The sequence below is a fragment of the Hypomesus transpacificus genome, chromosome 25 (genome assembly GCF_021917145.1).
Source record: "Hypomesus transpacificus isolate Combined female chromosome 25, fHypTra1, whole genome shotgun sequence".
Classification (NCBI taxonomy): Eukaryota; Metazoa; Chordata; class Actinopteri; order Osmeriformes; family Osmeridae; genus Hypomesus; species Hypomesus transpacificus.
Genome location: NC_061084.1, coordinates 1415230 through 1436558, shown reverse-complemented (window position 1 = coordinate 1436558; position 21329 = coordinate 1415230). Strand labels below are relative to the sequence as shown.

At 40.6% G+C, this 21329-nt stretch overlaps 1 protein-coding gene across 3 annotated transcripts in view; it reads right to left on the bottom strand.

The window, feature by feature from the left end:
* LOC124486937 (serine/threonine-protein phosphatase 2B catalytic subunit alpha isoform-like) overlaps positions 1-21329 on the bottom strand; it is a 28673-nt gene that overhangs the window by 6898 nt on the left and 446 nt on the right. For 2 of the 3 annotated variants that reach the window (XM_047048833.1, XM_047048831.1), the window contains exons 2-11: positions 9609-9809; positions 8726-8850; positions 8403-8514; positions 8024-8169; positions 7464-7603; positions 7117-7194; positions 6742-6836; positions 2345-2470; positions 2013-2084; positions 773-799 (exon numbers count right to left, since the gene is read on the bottom strand). In XM_047048833.1, coding sequence (XP_046904789.1) covers positions 773-799; positions 2013-2084; positions 2345-2470; positions 6742-6836; positions 7117-7194; positions 7464-7603; positions 8024-8169; positions 8403-8514; positions 8726-8850; positions 9609-9809 — 1122 coding nt within the window. The remainder of the gene's footprint in view (positions 1-772; positions 800-2012; positions 2085-2344; positions 2471-6741; positions 6837-7116; positions 7195-7463; positions 7604-8023; positions 8170-8402; positions 8515-8725; positions 8851-9608; positions 9810-21329) is intronic. The other variant, XM_047048832.1, reaches the window with a different exon arrangement.

Genomic DNA, 21329 nt, shown 5'->3' with positions numbered 1-21329 from the left:
GAGACAAATCAGACTACAAGTTCTCAGCAATTTGATTCTAACAGTAAGTACTCCAGGAAAGGAAATACGAACCCAAACACTTGAGGATGTGACCAGCAAACAGTAGCAGTAATTTGTCAGGTATAACAGCGAAACGTTACGCTGTGTAAACGGAAATACAAAACAAAAACAATTGGAAGGTTCCTCTCTCCATATATCTGACTCACGTATTTGGAAAAGACTGGGTGACATGAGGCATCAGTACTCTCTCCATAGAACAGCACTGTCCCAGCTTGACCTACGGTCGAGGTTTTCCCATTGTTATGTGAGGGCCACTGCAAAGAGCATTTAAAAGGGAACTGTGGAGTGCCTTGAGCTTTCTTATTGGTCAAACAATTAAAGACAAATTTGTGTATTTCAGTTTGTATATTGTGTTTGTAGTGTAGCTATGTACTGTATTTCTGTATTTCATAGTCTAATATATGTATCCTTAGGTAGATTCAAGGAGACACCTTCACATGGTACCTGCACATGACACGGTCACAAAAGTTTTATTTTTAAACACACATTGGGAGATTGGGAGTCAAGGCGTGGAGAAATTCTGTGGTTTCAAATGAAATCATACTTTAGATTCTACCTGCAAGACATGCCAATCCATACTACTGTCAAGAGCCATTATGAGAATTAATTTGGCACTTATAATGTTAGTCCGGTGTTAAAATTATTTACAAAGAGCACAAGCAGGCTGCACAAAGGTTTATGATGCAAACAAGAATATTACTGATGGTGGTACCTTTCTTTGGGGCATATATTAGTTGTCCTTCTCAATAACACCCCAGAAGAGAACAGAAAAGATAGAGAGATCAGTGGATGGCTGTGAAATGATAGAAAAGGAGAAGGAGGGCCAAAGCCCATCCAAGGGGAATAAGAAAAGCAATGTCTTAAGCAAAACTCTGAAAAATAGAAAAGAGACACATTAAATGAGATAACAGAGAATGACAGACTTAGCATGAGCAACAGAAATAATGACTTAGGGGTTTAGGGAGAAAGATCATGGAGGGAAGGCGAGAGAGTGAGAAATTGAGATATAGAGAAAACAATATGATCACAATGGATATTGTGGGGAGAGAGAAATTAGAGTGTAGAGGTCCATTATAGCGGCAACAAAAGTAGTCTGACAAAACAATGAATTAAAAACAAGAAAGGGAACAAGAGAAAACAAATGGAAAAAGGGATAGCATACCCAAGTATGAATACAAAGTAGAAGAGCTCCCATTGTGAGGGAACATTTAGAGCCTGGAAATTCTTGGCCTGTTTGTATGGTTTTGTGACATTTAAACCTCCACGATGAATTGGGAATATCCATCTTTAAAATACCTCATATTGTCAGTCTCATCACTAGTTAAACAGAATCCCCCCCCCCCCCCCCCCCCCCCCCCCCCGACTCTCAGAGCCTAGCTTCAATACCTTCCCTTCACCCAAACAGGATATGATTTCATGAAGTTTCCTTTGACTGTTTGGGATGACAATGACGTACATGGAAGGACATAGCAAACAAATGACAGGGTGGAGTATCCAAAGATCAAGAGATATAGTGCACACAACCAGTATAACTTGGAGATGCAGGTTTCCAGTTAAATCAGGACAGAAAAAATATGAAATGTATCCTGACACATTGCCTGCCAAGCTGAATGCCAACAAAGACCAAGGGAGGAATGTCACGTTTCCACATGAGTGGCAATGGTAGATAAAAGATCAAGAGAAAGTGCTATGTGGAATACGGGTTTGGTGAAAGATTTGAAAATCACAATGCTAAGTGAGACGAGTAACATCTATAATATATTGGGAGACCCATTCCTTCTTATTCCTATGAAAATGAGTTAATTGACTGGTGGAGATCAAGTGTTCAAATACTATAGTTTTGGTTTTTGGTTGAGACCAAACCATCTCAGTTCTGTTACTATTTAACCTGCTGGATGATGAAAGAGGAAATGGAGATGGGGCTTTTGTCAAACACTTCGCTTCAGACTTACCATCCATCTCCTCATCGGTCATCAGCTCGTCATTAGAGCAGATGCTCAAGACGTTGACCAGCATCTCAGTGACTGATGAGAGAGAGGATAAGAAGACAGGCAGAGCAAGGGAAAGAGAGAGAGGGTGGGACAAAGATTACAGGGAACATATAGTGAAATAAAAACCATATTTAAGTAATTAGGTGTCACTGAGTAAAATCAAAGGCTAACCCTAACCCACCTAATAAACATGGTGACACAGTGTGGTTTTTAACATTACTGAAATACAATCTTAATTTAATGTATGAGGATAATGTATGTAAAACTAATATGGTGTCTCATTACAAGCCTACCCTTTTCCCCAACAAAGGGCAGAGACCAGCTGAAGACGTCCATGAAGTTGGGCAGCCAGTATGGATGAGGAGAACAGTTGAACTGTCGGATGTTCATAACGTTGTTTTCATACTTCAGCACGGCAGCTGCAGATAGATCAAATATGTCGAAAGTACTCAAATTCTATCCTCAATCATTTGTACTGAAATTGCTTTTTTCTCAAGTTTAAGTGAAGCAGCCTCCAAACTACTTCACCACTTACGTAACTGTAATGTAATTATTATTTAAACATTTTTTTTTTTAAGTATATCATTTACTGTGGGATTCTATGGGTTCATGGACCTGCCATCTCAATAGCTAAATTCTGATTTAAAAAAAAGTTTGATTTGCCCATGAACTGCACATTATTCTTCCTGATAAGTAGAATTGTATGGTGGGATGATACTTCTGAGTGAGCAATTTTGATGCAGTTTTGGGACAACTTTGCATGGTTCAGACATAACCATTTGGACGATCAACATGAAATGCTGGATGTGTGATGGCCAACCATGCAGCCCATTGTGATGATTAAGACAGCGTCCAGACTCCAGACAACTGGTCCCAACAACCTACACCTGAAAGCTTTTAGCAGGGAACAGAAGTGTATGGAAATGGGAATAAAAGCTTGATTGCATTGTAGCAGGAAAAGACGAAGCCAACATAAAAAGTGTGCTTTAAGAAACACATTTCCAAGAGAATAATTATTTTGCTACAAGTTCTTATTTATATCGATCCAAAAATGTAAACTGTATGCGGAAGCTGCTTTTATGATTGATCTGTTCCTAGATTATCAATACAGTGCACAGTTGTTCAGAGTTGCTCACATTCAGAGCACTTTTTGTCATAATGTTTAATGTACTGTGGAACTGAAATATAAAACTAGTTGTAATTTTGACGTCATAAGCTCATTTTAATAACATCTGTATGCTTTACGATGTGTAGCGTAAGATTACATAATCTAAATGTGACCAAATGAAACCAAAGCACTAACCAGAGCAGAGGAAGAATATCCTAAGCTGACAGTACGGTACAGTAGATTAGGCAGAAACGAACAGCTGAACGAGTCAACACAATCACTAAGTAACATGATAGAAATTGTATTTGACACTTTCGACGGATCTTGCTTCTATTGAAACTAAACTGGTTGCCAGCTTTTCATGGAATCTAAGAAATGGATAAACTAATCTCCATTGTGGACACTGACCTCTCACTGACCTTAAGTGTTACTACACTATATAAAGTTATGGTTCCTAAAATCGTGACATTTTCCCTTTTGGGGAACAGAACAAAAGGAAATTATATAAATACCTATGAGAAGGAATATGTGTATTGTTCATTATTTCATAAAAAGACCCATGATTTATCATCATTATGTATGTATATTTGTCCTATTTTTCCTTTTTTGATATTGGGCGGGTTTCCCAGATTCGTTAAGAAGCTCTTAAAGTTAAGAGTTTCTTAAGAACTTTCTAAGAGCGTTCTAGAGCGCTTTTCGAATGTTCTTAAGAAGCTCTTAGCGTTAAGAGCTTCTTAACGAATCTGGGAAACTCGGCCATTGTCCGTTGTATGTGACAAAACTGTCAACAGAGGTATTTAGAATTATGTAAAAGATTTGATAGATTACTATCAAATGGCAGAAAACAATACGCTTTCAAATGGGAGAAAAAAAAGATCTCATCTTAAAAGTAAAATATGGGTCTTTTACTAGAGACTCATCTGACCAACCTGGAACATAAAAACATAAAACAAGACTGGATACTACCTGGCACTCTACAGCTCAGAACCCAGCAATAACCTGGCTGACATGCAGTCCTTTCTGGATAAATTATCTCTCCCAACCATACCTGAGGGAGACAGAGAAATGTTATGCAAGGTGAAATCTAAAAAAAGAAATACAGGAGGCATTTAACAAAAGAAAAGGAAAAAAGGGGAAATGTATTTTCCTGATCAGTTTTGACCAAAGTCACAACGGAAAAATGGAAAAGGAAAATATTTGCAAAAATGATAAAAGGCACCTTTAGCGGCACAATTTCTCAGAATATGTACTCACTGCAGAGGCAATCCCCTAAACCATACACACACTAATATTTGTTTAATTTAAAAAAAGAAATGTGCAAGCTGAAGAGTGCTTTCCCCTACAATACTTATGCAATTAATATAGTTGAGACCTCAGGGCAAGATCTACCACCTGGTCACCTCCATGTCAACCACCAGGTAAAGGTAGAGTTTATAATCCAGATGGTGCTGACTAGCTAACTGCTAAAGCAGTCAGGAGAGTAGAAAGTTCTTGATACAAAAAATGTCAGATATTCAAGTACTGAAAACTCATGGACACAAATGTCTGCTTGCTTTTGCAGATCTACTACTCTCAAACTCATAATATTTGCTGTTTTATGTAGATAAGTAGCATTTAAGCAATAGGAAAACTAAATGGTGATGATTCATTAATCTTAACAAGAGCAAAACATTTTATGAGAAACATTTTCTTTTACATTGAAACTTCTATATGAATGAAACCAAGAAATTGTGACTTAAGAAGCCAAATCGCAATACAACGCAAATGTCAGTGACCATAGGCAGCGCTAAGGAGGGGCTAGCAGGTGCTTCAGCACCCCCAAGAAAGACCAAAACACCCCGATAGCACCCCCAGAAATATTGCTAATTTATAAATAGTATTTATATATAATATATATACATAATTGCGCAGCTCCCCCTGTCAATGATCTAGCACCCCCTCAGCACCTGCATTAAAACATTCTGGCTCCGCCCCTGTCATTGACAGAATAAAAATACTTTAGATCAGTTACAAAATTAGCAGAGATGACCAATCTCCAAGATCAAAGACAAATATTTGCTAAAATGCCTATACGCAAATCCCCATGATGAACTGACAACCCTCATCAAGCAGTAGGTGACATAGTAAAGCTCAATATCACTCTAGGTAAAGCTTACTTAAATAACTAATTACTGATATGAATGCATAGGATCATGTGTTGTAAAAAAGTAACCAACTAGGACTGACTGCGACCAAACTGTCTTTCCAACCAAGTGAATGCAGGCTAAATACACTGAGATGTGTTTTAGATTTGACGTAAGATTTGTTGTAGACTTAACATGTAGCTTACAAACGTATCTGTTAAGCAAACAAAATAAAGAAGGCTCCAGTAATCACACAACTAATATTTAAAAAAATTAGCCATCTTGAAAATGTCACGTGGCAGGATGTTAGCCTAATAGGACTAGTCAGAATATGTTTAGCCTTCGATACTGTAGACAAAACATCAGTGTAAATCGAACACACTTTCTTAAAGCTCAGTAGGGTTATGTTAGGTTAGGGTAGCTTAGATGTGCTCCAAGATGCTCCCGGTGGTGTTGTGTCAAAATGCAACGACTCACCAAATTCTTTAAAGAAAAAACGGATGTATTGCTTCATGCTGGTGGCCGCTGCCTGTAACATGTCACAAAATCTAAATGCCTCGTACATCAGTAAGTCAATTTAGGTTCTTTGTTTAGTAAAAGCGTAATTTCCACCTCGTACTGGTTTAGCATTATTTCTGGCTGTCATAGGTTACCTTTTTATGAATAATGTATCTTAAATCATCTCTAAAAATGCATGTTTCCCATAGCCACCCACTCTCATCTGAATCAAATTCCAGTCAGCGGAAAGGGAGGACTTCAAATCACTCATGAAACATTTAACTGAAAGATTTGTTTTCACAATTTGACATACCAGGAAGTTTGTAAACAAATCAGTGTATGTAAACATGGCAATCAGAATCAAGTTTCATAATTTTGCAGGCTCAATTAAAGCATGAATTTCGAGGCATGAACTACATAAAGTATAGCTTGAAAAATCTGTTGTTTTTTGATATTCAGCATCAGTATGCCAGAAACATAACATACATGTAACAAGTAAATAAGCCAACATCCCGATGGCAAGCTTTGACAAAAACAACACGATGTAATATGGTGGGATTGTATAAGAATTACCTGAATTATTCTACAAAGGCCTATCACCTAGCAACTGCAGATTTATTAGTAATTTTTTTAGCAATTTCTATGCAGTCAAAAATGATAGCATAATAGCTTGTTGTAATAAATGTTGAGCCTATATTGTTGCTATTTATAAGTGATAATACTATTAGATTTATCATTGTTAATAATATACTCAAATAACTATCAAAGTTATCAAGTTACACTTAGTTATCACACACAGAGTTTAATTATATTTGATTCCGTAAAATAATACATGGTCATTTTATTTCATTATTATTAAGTCATTATAATTGAATGAAAAGTGAGTGATTCTGTCACTGGCCTCAACACCTCCCTTTAAAAAAATAAACTAATGATTTCCTAATCAAATAATGCCATTTACCTTTGTTGTTGTACACGTCTAAGTAATTGGGTGCTGAGAAGATGGTGATTAGTGAAGGGAAACCTGTAGTCTGGCTCTTCCTGTACATGCGATATCTGGGGAAAAAAGCAAGAAGAGTCTCATTTATGAGATCTACATTGGCACCAAACCAACTAAAGCACTACCAAAACATTACATTGTACAATCGACATACTTTTCAAAGACATACAATCTAAATCTAGAAACATTTTGGTACAGCAAACAAGTAAAACAAAACATTCACTCCAATGAAAAGTTCCACATAAAAGTCTGGAAATTCTTTAGTGCTTCCAACTTGGAAGGTATGTGTAATAATTGTGATAAGAGCCATGTGAAACATGAGGTAACGTGGCTCACCCAGCATCCTGGGCTTCATGTGCCCGGATGACCGATAATAAGTTGTTGTGTTGCAGAAAGTCACAGACTGCTGGGTAGCTAGGAAGAGAAGACACATTGTTTAACACACATTTCAGTCAGTTAGCCGAGTCCTGTCTCCAAAGCTACTTATAACACTGTAAGTAGGCCTACGTTTGCCAAGAGAAAGTGAACTAACTGTACATCCCTGCATTCACAAGGTGAAATTCTGATGCGATCTACTGTGGTAAATAATTGCGCCGGCCTGCTTTTTAGTGTGCTTACCAGCAAACAGACAACCCCTTTGATAGGTGCTACACATAGTGGTAGTGAATGATCTACTGGCACACCTGTAGAAGTAGGAGCAGCCTCGGACTGTGTTGTGTGTGAAGTGTTCCTGGCTCTTTTCATTCCCAAAGTCCTCCAGGGGGTCAGACCACAGCAGGTCACACATGGGTCCATACGCAGGAGGCTCTTTGAACCTGTCTAACTACAGAGAACATAGACAAGGGGGCTTGTTAGGAAACGCTGAAGAGAAGAGAAAATGTCTAGGATCTCAGGCATTCCAAAAGGTTTCTTTGCAGGCTTCTAGAGCCTCCTGGGCTTGACCTTCATCAGGGTCTTTTTCAAAGCGTGGGTCAAAGAGAGTTCACTGTGTTCTAATGCCCTCTTGGGGTTAAGAGTGGTGGCGCATTGTTAAGGATTTTGCTGTGATGGTCAAATAATAGTTCTCAGGTTTAAACCAACCAATGATTTATTTTCTTTTTTTTACATAGTAACCCTAATAATACTATTCCGATGACTATGTTGAAACATATAATAATATATAAATATAAATTATATATGAAGTAAAATACTTTTTACTTGTGAAAATTGATCATTTGAGTTTGACACAAAATACTACACCTACTTTCCTGATGTCATCAAGATTAGTGATTTCTGGAGACAGTCCTCCATGTACGCAGAGGAACTGCTGGTTCATGAGGGCAGCGAGAGGCAAGCAGTCAAAGGCATCCATACAGGCATCGTACACCCTCTCAGAATACTTAATTCTACCTGTCATGGTGGAAATAGAGCAAATCAAACACCAGGGCACTCAGTGCTCACACACCAGGACATGCTGTGCCTGGGTGAAAAGGTACTAATATTCAGAAGATCAGTAAGCCAAGTTACACAGTATTCCACCCCAAGTGTTTTCTTTCACTCCAAATTCACAAGTTCTGGTTAATGTTACAATTAACATTGTATAAATCAAGGATAGTAAATCAAATTCCCAACAAAATACTCACATTCCTGCCTAAAAGTGAAATACTCTGTTAAATGTCTACATTCGTGGTTCCCACGCAGCAAAAACAGTGTTTTGGGGTAAAGAATCTTCAAGGCCCACAAGTAAAGCACACACTGTAGTAAATGACAGGAGAAGGAGATTCAGTTATTATATTGCATCATGTCTAATGTAAAGGTGCTGCTCTAATTAATAACATACATTGCTATGTTGCAACTGCAATTTCGGCAAAATGTCTTAAATTAAAGTATGATCACTTATCTTGTTTAATATATAGCAGTGCAAGTATATATGTATTTTAATAGCATGCATCACAAAAAAACATACTTCAATACTGAAATACCCTCTGTCCACATAGTCTCCAAGGAAAAGGTAACGTGTTGTTGCTGGTGATCCTCCCACTTCAAACAGCTTCATCAGGTCAAAGAACTGGCCGTGTATGTCTCCACAAACTGAGAAGGCATGAATAAATAAACAAAAGCAACAGAGAGAGAGATAGATAGACAGAAATATAGATAATATTAGCAAATTACTAACTGCCATGATTCATTATCTGAATAACAATAATGTAATCTGGAGAGAAGCAGACTAGTAGCAACATAAGTGGTAAAAATGAATAGATTTCACCACAGAAAACCAATTTCATGTTAAGGCATGTTATTAGAGTGTTTGTGGATTGTGTTTGTCAATTGTTTCCATTATATTATTCATGAGGTTGCCAATATTTAAGTCAAATGTAGTCTACAATAATTTAGCAAATTGCCATATTCAATAGGAAACAGATTAGTCTAATGCATACCTCACATACCATAATGTGGCTTGTCAACAACATTCTACTTTCTCTAGTTGGCTGTTTGTCAAAATGAACTGCCGGACACCAACACAAAACACAAATATTGATCTGAGCGCAACAGATGAGGGTACATACTAGTGTCGGGGCATGTGTATGTGAGAGTGTGTGCCACTAGTGTGTGTATGAGTAAGTGTACAAGCCCCTTTAGAGCTGGAAGCCACCACAGGTCTCCCTACGAACTGAAGGTTTCAGAAATGTCAGCAAATAAGAACAGGGCAAAGTCCACCTCAGAGTGAAGGGTTCTGTCATGACAAAAAGCGTCCGGATTCCAAAATGTGTTCGCCTGCCGTCAAAACCGAACGCAGCCATGATGACAGTTCTACTAACATGTTCAGGGTGGATCGAAACGAGTCCTACCTGTCACCGGAGCTTCAATGTCCAGCAGGTTCTTCTCTGCTCGTAGGATGGCAGCTCCGTCACTGATGAGCCTGAGGGCCACGCTCTCCTCCACACGGCCCTCTTTAGTCATGTGAGCCTTGAGCACGTCCACCTTGGGCTTCCCCTCATTGTCGAACACCTCTCGGATCGTCAGACGATGACTAGGGGGGAACGGAACCGCTAAAAAATAGAAAAACAGACACATTATACATTTTCAAAGACACAAGCCCCCACACAATTTACATAATATCCTAAAATATTGATTTATTTTTAAGAGGCAGAGAACAGAGATTTCGACAACAAGGGTCGTAATCTCAAAACATTAAGGGCAGAGGTAGCTCCCAGCAATAAAAACTCTTAAAGGAAGGAATTATAGTAATTTCAATATGTGGTATCATGTTGAGAACATTGAGAATGTACTATACTGCAGGTATGCAGCCATGCAATGTATGCTATGTGTATGTTAAAAGCTTCTCAGCTTATTTAGGTTAAAGTTGTGGTTTACTCAAAGGGAGTGTTGCCAGGGGAGACTCTGGTTCTTCCTTTCTGCTTTTGGTTGAGGAATGACAAGCCATCAATGCATTGGGAGGATCGATGACACAGATTGACTGTGGGGACCCAGTTCCAGTGAACAAATGGATGCAGTGATGCTGAGTCAAGGGGGTGATTGCGGGAGGTCAAAGAGGCAGAATTAATTAAAAAAAGACTAGAATCTGGTGAAAGAGTGTCACTGTCAAACCAACAACCTTTTTATATCATGCTCTTACCATGCCAATGATTGACGCCCTCTCTAGGGCAACTGGGACCACCCATAGTACAGCAAGTCTATTTGTCAGATCAATAGCAACTACAGGAAGTTAGATCAAAAATATCATGGGTTCGAAATATTTGAGCAAACGTCAACATAAAACTCTGTTCCTACGGTTCCCTTCATTAAGCGTGACACAAATCGCATAAAACCTTGCTGTAATCTTGCTCTACTATAGTTTCTAATCCTCAAAAGAAGCAGTCACGTTCAGCGCCAGATTAAGCAGGGCGCCAACGGGCATCAGTATCTTGTCCATGAAACCTAGCCTGACAACCCTATTTCCCTAGTTCCCCATTTGCAGACCTGGTGGGACCCGCCTCTGAACAATGCTGTGACAGGATTAGCTTTCATTAGAGACAAGCTTTAAATCAGCTTTAGGACTGCGTAGCAGAGAGGGAGTCCTGAAGACATTAGACAGCAACCCGATCGTACAGACATTACGTTCTTAAGGAACTACAGGGGAAGTCTCGTTGACGTGAAACGTCAATATCTCACAATTACGTCTCTTAAAAAAACGACTACTAAGAAATAACAGGAAGCATCTCCAAACCAACCAGAAGGAACTGCTGCTTGACTGTGTTACACCTCAGATGTTTCATGTGTTTCCCTCTCCTTCACAACTTGCTTTTTGCTTTTTTTTTGTTTTGCCAAGAAAATATGCCACAAGAGGTGCGATCGCACCTCCTAAAGAACTCTCCTTGGCAACTGAGACTCTGGCACCTCCAGAACACATTTCCTAGATGGATCCCACAGTGATGCGCTTGTTCTGTGTTTTTGTGCCTTCTCTTGGCTAACAGAACCACCCTGGTCCACTGGTGACGTATGTAGTGGTAGCAGTTTACCCACAGACAGGGCTGGACCCAAAGTCTGGCACAACGCCATATACAACAAGAGAATCACCCCCCACAGTGTCAAACATCCTGAATGAAAAGACTGGATTTTCAATGTGATAAGAAACACATTTGTGTTTGTAAAGTTTGTTTCTAGACACCCAACTAAGTTTCTAGACACCCAACTGGATGGAGACAATAGGAAACACAAATGATCTGTGGTGAGTCTATGAGGGCAGCCAAAAACAGCAGAGCACTGCAGTGTGGCCATGAGGGCGGCAGGCAGCACTGACTGAAGCAGCCAGTTTTGGACGGGCCGAAAAAGTGTCTAAGGACAGGTGGCTAGGCAGTGGGCAGCGCCAGCAGGAACTTACTCTCTCTGCCTGCCAAAACCACCCTCCTTCCAGCGGCCCCTTCTCCTCCTCCCTCACCCACCCCTGACAGTCTCCCCCGTTTCTAGGCCACGGCTCTCCGGGTGCTGGGTCTGGTGTGAGAAGCACCTGGAACACGGCTAGGAGGGAAGGAACGGGGGGGGAAATAGAACTTTCTCCACAGACGGCAGGAATCCTGACTCAGCAAACACAAGCACCTGATCCAGCTTCCGGTCCAGTATCCATTCCTACATAGGGGCTCCATATATCACAAGGCCCTGATGACGAGGACCTTGAGGTGTCTGTTGTTATGTGAGTTTGGGTGTAAGTGAGAACAGAGTCAATAATTTTTCTATACAAGGCTGATCTTCATATTGTAAAAATAGCACTCCTTGTTCTGCTGTTTTATATAATAACCCAGTTACGCATTAAAGGTATCACCATCTGTGTTGGTTTTAACAAGTGGAAAGATAATCTGGGGGGGGTCACAACATTTCTGAAAACCCCTGGGCAGCATAGGCATGAAGGAGGTTTTAAATTCTCTCAGAGCAATGGGGTCTGGAGTCCCTGGCTGATAACTGAGGTCATGGGCTACTTCTGGGCCTAAACTGGGCAACTGTCAAAACCCCGAAAACTATGCCAACTCCTAGTTTGATTACCAAGCAAGCAAATTGAAATCGCAAGCAACTGTCAAAAGGTAAAACAATATGAGGCACGGTTGGTCGGGAAGCCCTTCTGCAGGTTGTGCATACAAATGGGACACTAAGTATTGTCAGAGTGCAGACCTATAATCATACGTTGTCACAGATGCACTCTGAGATATATTATCTGCCAGCCGAGAGGCTGATTTGTATCTCGATTTGGCCGTCCCCGAGGCCTGCTGCATTCCTCCTGGGAGATCACGTTACGTTCTATACAGGGATGCAGGCTGGGGGCATTATGGGGGTTTTCTTTCTTGCGACACGGTCTTGACTCAGTTTGGCCACAGATAAAGTGACTCATTCAAAGGGAATGATCCAAAACACTGCACCAGCCAGAGCTGGAGACAGAGGAAGAGGGGACGTGCATTGTTTAAAGCAGGAAGTAAAAATAAAATAAAACTACAAAAAACACAGAATCCTTCCAAGAATAAAAGAGATATGTTATCGAAAGCTTCGGCTGCTGAGTTGTCCGTTGGGCTTTCATGTTTCGCACAGCATGCATGCGCGGTCTAAGTCTAGACCGAGAGAGAGGCCAGACTGCTGGTGAAAGTGTGTCGCGGCAGAGCCTCCCTGGAGCTCTGTAGGGCTGAGGTCATAGGCTGCACCACCGGGCCTTACAAGGGCCACCACGACACCACTATAGCTGGGGGTGTTAAACTACAAAAGTTCCAGATAAGCATTAAATAAAGACTACCAACCTCCTCTGCTGCGACACGTTCTTGAGTCTTCACTCACTATCCCTGTGATGGCAAGTGATATTTCTATTTGGGTTACGTGACACTAAATATCTTCACACAAAATTGTCCTATGATATACTGTAGCTCTCCTAGAACAAGAGCTGTAATTTATTTTTCTGTGCTTGGGGATTTATAGTCCTGGAGACCACTTAATTAGATGAAACATATTACCAGAAAAACAATTAACAGGATTGAGGTAGGGAGCCAGACACTACAAAATAAAGAAATAACAACCGCAATGTTTTAAAGGAACCGAATATGTGACGCGGCTTGTCAGTCAATGGTTTGAAATGTAACCTATCCTTTTTCTTTTTGCAGCACATCTGAGAGAAAAAAAAAACGCGTTTGGACATTCAGGCCAGCTGACAGCTGTCTGAACCAGTTGGCGGCAGTGTCTTGGGTGTCAGGGCCTTCCACTATATCCCTGACATGAAGCAGTCTACCTGCTTGTTTTAACAGTTCCCATAACATTTCTGTGATTTGACATGACCATGAAGGAAAAGGAGAGCGAGTGCTTCTCCAGTGTAAACACAGCGCTGCAGGTGAACAACGGAGCCATACAGCCGAGACAAGAGCTCACTAGCACGCTTACAGACAGGCAGAAACAGACATGCTGACACACACACACACACACAAACACACACATATTGCTCAGTCACGACATTGGCTCTGGCCAGCCTCTGCAGTGGGTCTTTTAGTGAGCTAGGGCAAGCGGCTGCCCCCCTTCCCCCGCCCCCCCCCCCCCCCCCCCCCGCCCCTCTCTCAACGTGGGTGAGTGACTGAGTGGCTTGCCATGCACAACACTCCAATGCTTAACCCCATCGCTGCCCAGCTCTACTACAGACTCCAGTAGCCTGTGCAGTCAAGAACAGCAACAACAACCTACTGTAAAAGCTCAAACCAAATTGAGATTCAAACAACCAAATGTTTGGGAATTTTCTAATTAGGTAGATTTCTGTAGTTAAAGTTTATAAACGACAACTTGTATGAGAATACTTAGCAGAAATGAAAAGTATTTTTAGTATTTGTTTCATGCTTATTATAAAAAATATCTCGAAACAGGAAAAGCAACTACCTCACACCTGTCCTCTTCTGGAACTTAAGAATCCATTATGGTCTGTATGTAGTATGACCATTGGAGTTCAAACAGCTGGGTATGTAAAGAAGCCAGATCCACCTGTACATATTGTGGTTGGTTAATCTTCAGCCAGGCAGTCTATGATTAACAGGTGTAAATGTGGGTAAATAAACCTCAAGGCCCATACTCCCATCCAGGTGCATGTGTCTGGCTGGACCTGTTCTGGTTCTCACACTGGCAGCAGCCAGCCCATCTGAAACATGGCCTTCTAGCTTTGAGGTCGACTACTTTGGCTTCAGAAATGCCCAAAACGGAAAAAAAGAGTATACTTAAATCTAACTTAAATGGCAGATAAATGGGATATTACCCCTATACAACAGTTAAGTGTAATCCACTACACATTTGTACCTATATTACTAAGCACACAAGTTTCCCAACTTGTGCAAATGAGTGGCGTGACATTAAGGAACCTCATTAGGTGCAGTACAACAAAACACCTCATATAGACCTTACCACAGTGTTGACCTGTGGCATGTACAGACAAATGAATCCAATGTCAATCAATTAAATTGGAACCAATTCCAAAATTCAGAATTTAGCTTAACCTTGCTATGGGATTTCTTGAATTTCTTTCTTATGACTATATTCCATGTGGAAGCCCAGGTGGAAATCCCAGAGATGAAACATCCCTTAGACAGCGTCCCTTTCAGACGCAGCCCCACACCCAGCCACCCACCAGCCCCTTTTATAGGAGACATGCATCTCTACATTTCTCTCATATTTAAATACAAATGGCTGCATAACAATGTTTGGTAATTTATCAAAGCCGAGCTGTGTGTTTGTGTACGTGTGTACGTGTGTGTGTGTGTGTGTGTATGTTTATGCATGTGCATCTGTGACACACGTAAAATCAATCAGGGCTAGGCCCATGATAAACTACCTTGCAGTGCAGTGGTATGTTGTCATGACACAGTCCCTCTCCAGGACTAGAGCGAATGGCAAGCAATCCCCTCTGTCACATGACCTGCCCTGCTAGAGGAGGGGAATCCTCGACTTGAATAACTGGAATCCCTAAATAGCCCTGTCTGTTAATGCCTAACAGGACTATCAAAGACCTACACTGAACCATTCCCAACAACATACCATGCAGTTAGTTATCCATGGTTCTCCTTAACTCATCAACAACCACCTGGAGGCTTTCTCTGCTGATTGGACTGGGCTGCTGATAGCGCTACAGGCTCCATTCCCATGCTCCGCTGCAGGTCCTTGTAGAAGGATTGCGCTAGAAAAACGCCTGCAGCCTACAGTACCTCGACAGGCAGTAAACTCTTTATTCTAGCCTTGCCACCACCAATCAATGACAAGCCTCTCATCCTGGGCCAATTTCATTCTAACAGCTCCTTAATGTGGTCTCCCCCTGGGACTCAGACCCAGCAGGAAGGACTTCTTCTGAGCACTCCACAGAACAGATTGATATGGGAAACTTCCAACCACATTTTAGCTACAGCCAATACCACATTGGTGCTCTCGTGAAAACATTGTTTAAAGCCACCAAGCTCAGTCAAGCAAGGGACTTTTTATGGAGCAATCAAGTTTTTTTAATTGAGGAAATGCATTCCCCCTCATGACAGGAACTGATGTGAAATCATAGATGTAGGCTCTAAGAATGACTTCAGCCTTCTCCCCCCTGACCTCTGTAACGCACTTCAACAACAAAAACCGAGTCAGGGAACACTGCAAGTGACCAACTCTGACAGTCACGGACGCCTTACCTTACAGTGCAGGACGGATGAAGGGGTGGGCATGCGAAAACAATAGAGTCACCGACAGCATGGCAGCAGATGGACAATGTATGCATGTATGAGTGTGTGTGTGTGTGTGCGCATGTGGGTTGAATAGCTGTCATTTGAACCAGCAAGGCTTAATTGTGCATGTCAGCCGGCTACATCTAATGACACAAACGTGATACCTTGAGTTTCCTGTCAGTACGAAGCTTTGCTCTGTAACATGAAGGCTAGTAAAGAACACTAATTGGCAAATCGCCAAGTCTGAAACATGCCTGGCAGACATGAAACTAATTAGGCAGACATGGAGCATATACTAGAGGCAAGGAACTTCTATGATCTCGACAGCTAAGTCACTTTCTGTTATGTTACTGTATACTGGGAATTAAATGATAATAATTAATACACTTACTATGAATCCGTAAATAATTCATCTTTACTGTAAATGATTTACATTGTAAGTGTTCAGAAGTATAACTGACTTTTAACTGCTGCTTGGTTATAAATTACCATAAGAAGTTTGATTAGCAATTGATTTGATAACTAAATGAGACTGTTTGCAACGCCAAGTAACAAGAACTTATTTGACGAGAGACATTTCTGGATGGTTAAATAAGCATACACAATGAAGGCCTTGTAGTCACATAACTACTCAATTATTAATTGTACATCATAGTCTTGGTTGACTGCAGTCGAGGACCAGTGTCCTTGCTGTTAACAGCATTTATGTGGGTGAAACATGTATGAAACATACATAATGTATGTATGTATGTCCTGTGCTTTCTCCTGTAAGAATGCCAGAAGTGAATAACAAACACTAAACTAAGGGCACTATTGAAAGTGGAAAATGGTAGAATTTTTTTTTTCTGCACCATTCACAGTGGCCCAAAATGAGCAACAACAAACTCCATTCCTGTGTATATCCACGTGGGTGTCAGAAAGGGAATGCAACTCAGTAAGTTGTTATCCTCTACTGTCCTCTCTGCCCCGGCCAAAGGAGTGGGAGTGAAAAGCGGATCGTCAGAGTGGATTGTACGAGTGTAAGAGGCCTTCTCTAAACCTGGTGGCTCCCTGTTCAGAGCAGATCTCCACCCCTCCCCCAGTGCTGAACCAGCCAACATGCAGCTACATTTGTATTACCTCATTGATCACTGACTCTGCTGCCCGCCAGTCCTGGAAGCTGATCTAATGACACGCAACGGGGTCCTTTACAAATGACAGTCCAAGTGGAGGCCCAGGACATTAAACAAGCTGCATAAGTAAACATGTTTATTTTGGTTTCTCAACTGTGGTGATAAATATGCTGGTTTGTGATATGCTCTTGTTTAAATCCTTAAGGGTAGTTATTTATTAACAGTCTAGAAACGAGGAAATGCAGGTGAAACAGCCCATGACCTTTATGGGCATGACATCACACTAATACAGTGGTCTTATCTCTCATGACTAATCAAACACAGTGTCAATGAACTGTAAAATACTGAGTATGGTACTAAACTATATCATTCGAAACCCTTTGACTGACAAAATCAATAATCCATCAATTCAATTAACATAGCAGGCAAAATTTTGAATGCATGGCATCAGATTACATCTACTGATTAAAGCTGTCTTCATCCCCTTATACAGAGCGTAATCAGCAAAAATTCAATCGCTCTACTGCACCCTAATTCCACAACTAAACCTAATTCCGCTGTAATCTAATGAGTTTAAAGGTGCAGTCACTCAGAGTTAATATGTGTGTGTGTGTGTGTGTGTATGTATGTGTGCGTGCATGCGTGAAAGAGAGTTGACAACTATAAGTGGAAAAGGTACTGTACTATTCTGCTGCTGATTTGACCAGAGTTGATCTACAGTACTAATGTTTCTATGTTGAGGGATCCATGAAGCTTATCCCCGACCCTAAACAACTGTCTGTCAACTGTATCCACAGCTTAGAACACTTGGTAAACATTGGAGCATTTTATTTGGGTGTTAACCTGGTGACAACATTTTTACTGAATCAAAACGTGTTAAAGCATCATTCAAAAATTGTTTCGTATGTCAAATAACAAGTCTAAAATGTTAAGAATGGAACTGAACTGTCGCACACAGGTTGAATCCACCTCCTGACCTAGTCTGAGTTTGTGGTCGATCCCTTCAGACAAGCCTGATTAGACCAGTGTGAAGGTAGGAAAAGTCACTCTGCTACAAAACCAAGTGAATTCCTGATGCACAAAAGAGTGGGCATTTGTTACAAGATCATGGAGGGGAATTGATTTGTCTTGGAAGGTTGTTTTCTACCTATCTTGTGATGGTTATAGCTCAAGTATTTGACTGTAGATCAAGAGGTTTTAAGTTTGAATCCCCTGTGTGGTGCTTTAGGTAAAAGTGTCTGCTAAATGTTATTTATTACTCTGCTAAATTACAAAAGTAAACTCAATTTTTGGATGTGTGCTTGATGACTGTGACAGTACAATTTTTTTTTAAACAAGCAGAAAGGGATGGATCTTGACAATCAATGAACTGAATCCATAAATACTTTGTGAGAGATCAATGCGGTCCCTGTTTAAAACAACGAAACAAGTAGACAACACAGTGAGTAAGCATTTGAACAGATGCTACATTAGTCATCACGTGACTGCTACCATCTCTATCTTCTCGGCATGGTTCTGCGGGCAGCCAAGTATCACACAGTTGGATGCAGCACATATGGCAGCTGAAGAGGTGTTCTCCTGCCACCCCCCCCCCCCCTCCTCTACCTTCTGACTGTAGCTTCAGTGGAGGGATTCATCAGAACAAGGTGAGTGCAGGTGAGTGTGTGGGGGTAGGTGGGTGCAGGTGGGTAGGTGGATGCAGCTAGGTGCTACACATTGGGAGCCCCCTCTCCCCCTTCTGCCATTGTAGTTAATGTGTGCACATTTTTTTGTGCCTAGCAGAGAACACCCCTACATTGGTCGTGGAAGTGCCGAGGGCATTTTGAGAAGCACTATACAGATACCCACGTAATACTGAGTCCTTGTAACCTGCCAGAAAACCTGAACATGTCAGAGAATAGCATTCGTTTTCTGTCAGTAAGAACTAAGGCTCCTGCATATAAGCAATACAGTTTGCTGTGTTGACATAGCTGTATTGTCATCGGGTGAAACTCATCTCAACTCAATGTCCGTGTTCCATCAAGCTACACCCACATGACACACATCAGACCCTCCACCCCATCCTGGGAAGAGTATCATTGTTTAAGCTCCGGGTGCCATGTGCCAAACTATGTCTGATGGAGCTGTATTTGTTTTGGAGATTTGTTTGGTTTTTATAGTATGCTTACCATTCTTTTTAGGATAGCTCCCACCGCAAGCACAAGCACAGAGTGGTTAGCCAATTTCGTATTGTCTTTATTCAAATGTGTTGTGCACACATTTGAATAAAGACACAAATGCTAATAAAATCACATTGGACACATTGCATGCATTAGAAAACAGGCCAAAAATAAATTGTGCAAACAACATTCTAGGGCCCAGAGTTCAAATGTGTCTAAGCTTATTCTACAGATAATGAGTCCTAAAAGGGTGAAAACAAATGGCTTATACTTTATACTGATCTGTTTGAAGAGTTGCTATGTATTTAGCAAAGTGATTACACATGGGCAGTCCACTAATGACAAAGAAAAATGAATTAATGGTAAAGGGGTGAGGATGAATGATATATGATAATGGCCTGCACTATTTCACTTACATGTGTACTCAACACCGGTATTGAGCTCTGACATTTCCTATTGAGGGTCATTTTACCTATATTTGGGCAGAACATTTCAGTTTGCGTGTTAACTGATCAAGAGGAGAAATGGAGAGCTAGATCTCCCTAAGTCTGAGAGACAATATAACAACCCAGTGTGGAAAACAACCAACCAAAGAACAGCAACCCTAAGCTCCCTTGACTCACGTCATTCTGAAAGATCTCCTAAAATGCACCCACTACTGCCTAAAGCATATAGGCCAGGGAGAAAATATACTGTGCTTTAGTGGTCATCTATCAACGTGTGTAACGACTTAGGGTGTAACCCTTGGGATGTTGCAAATTCCAAGGAGATCAATGAGAGTTTAATTAATCTAGGCACTAACTATAGGGTGTTAATATAGTCTATTTTCTATAGGCCTACTTACATTTGATACAGATGGTGCAAATGGCACATGCAACATGTATATCCAACTGAAAAGGTAAGTGTTAGACAAAAAAATAGTTTGCAATGATTTGTAAAGAATTATCAGTCCAGATATTCAACGATAGAGTACGTTTCTCACAATGTGTGTCCTTTCCTAACCTGTAGAAAGTGTATTGACCCAGCACAATACGATACATACAGCACAAAACAATTATATAATTATTTTGTGCTTTCCTCTATTCCAGATGCTAATGGTTTACAAATTATGTTTTTTTGTGGAAAATTGTCTGTTCTGTAAACCTCCTTGTGAAAACTGTTACCTAACTGTTTCTTCTCATTGATGTTCTTTTTCTCAAAGTAAGGTGCATGTAATCAACATCGGGGTATTCTTTATACAATAAAATCTGAGTAAAATTCGTCAGAGCCATGACCTTAACAGTCATCCTCAGAATACAAGTCTTTAAAAGACAATCACGATATCTTATCAGGATTGATTGTTATTATATAAACAGTATATAAATATGCAACAGACATGCATAACAATGCCATAGAGAATTCCATCCACTTTTTCATGAAATGTTCAGATGACAGCCATAAAACCTTCTTAAAATGTACTAATCAAGTGAGTGTTTTTCAAAAGTAAATACAATAAGATAAATGAACAATAGGGGGTGGAATCTGAATTGCACTTCATTATTTCCCTGGAGAGAAGGGGACACAAACACTGATTGGTCTCCAGTAGATGGATCACAGAGAAATCCATGATTATTCGGATGTAATAAAATCCCAGACACCAAAAATTGTCTAAGAACTATATACCAATATGGCATACTAGAAACGAAGCATGAACTCTGTGTGGAGCAACAAAAGTAAAATAAAGCTGTTTAAGCCCATTTAACATATCAGTTTTATTAGATTAGACAAACTCGTGAGTTAATTGCTGTCTGCGTTTCGAAAGAAAAAGGTGCTGTGAGAATAGCCAATATGACAAAAGGAATAGAACAATAGGATGTTCGGACTGTAAAAGCTCAATTCATTGCGACATATGGACATCAATTAAAACCTGTCATATTGCCTATAACTGGAGTGGGCGACTGTAGCACAACCTTACTTCCTACTTGAGTAGCATTGCTATAGCCGGTGTCATATCACGGCTAACACCCTTTTCTCCATAATCACCTCTTGTTGAGTTCAGTTACGCCTGCAGATATTGGGATTGTCTTGTTGTTCAAGGTGGACACGTTGGCCTTTTTACA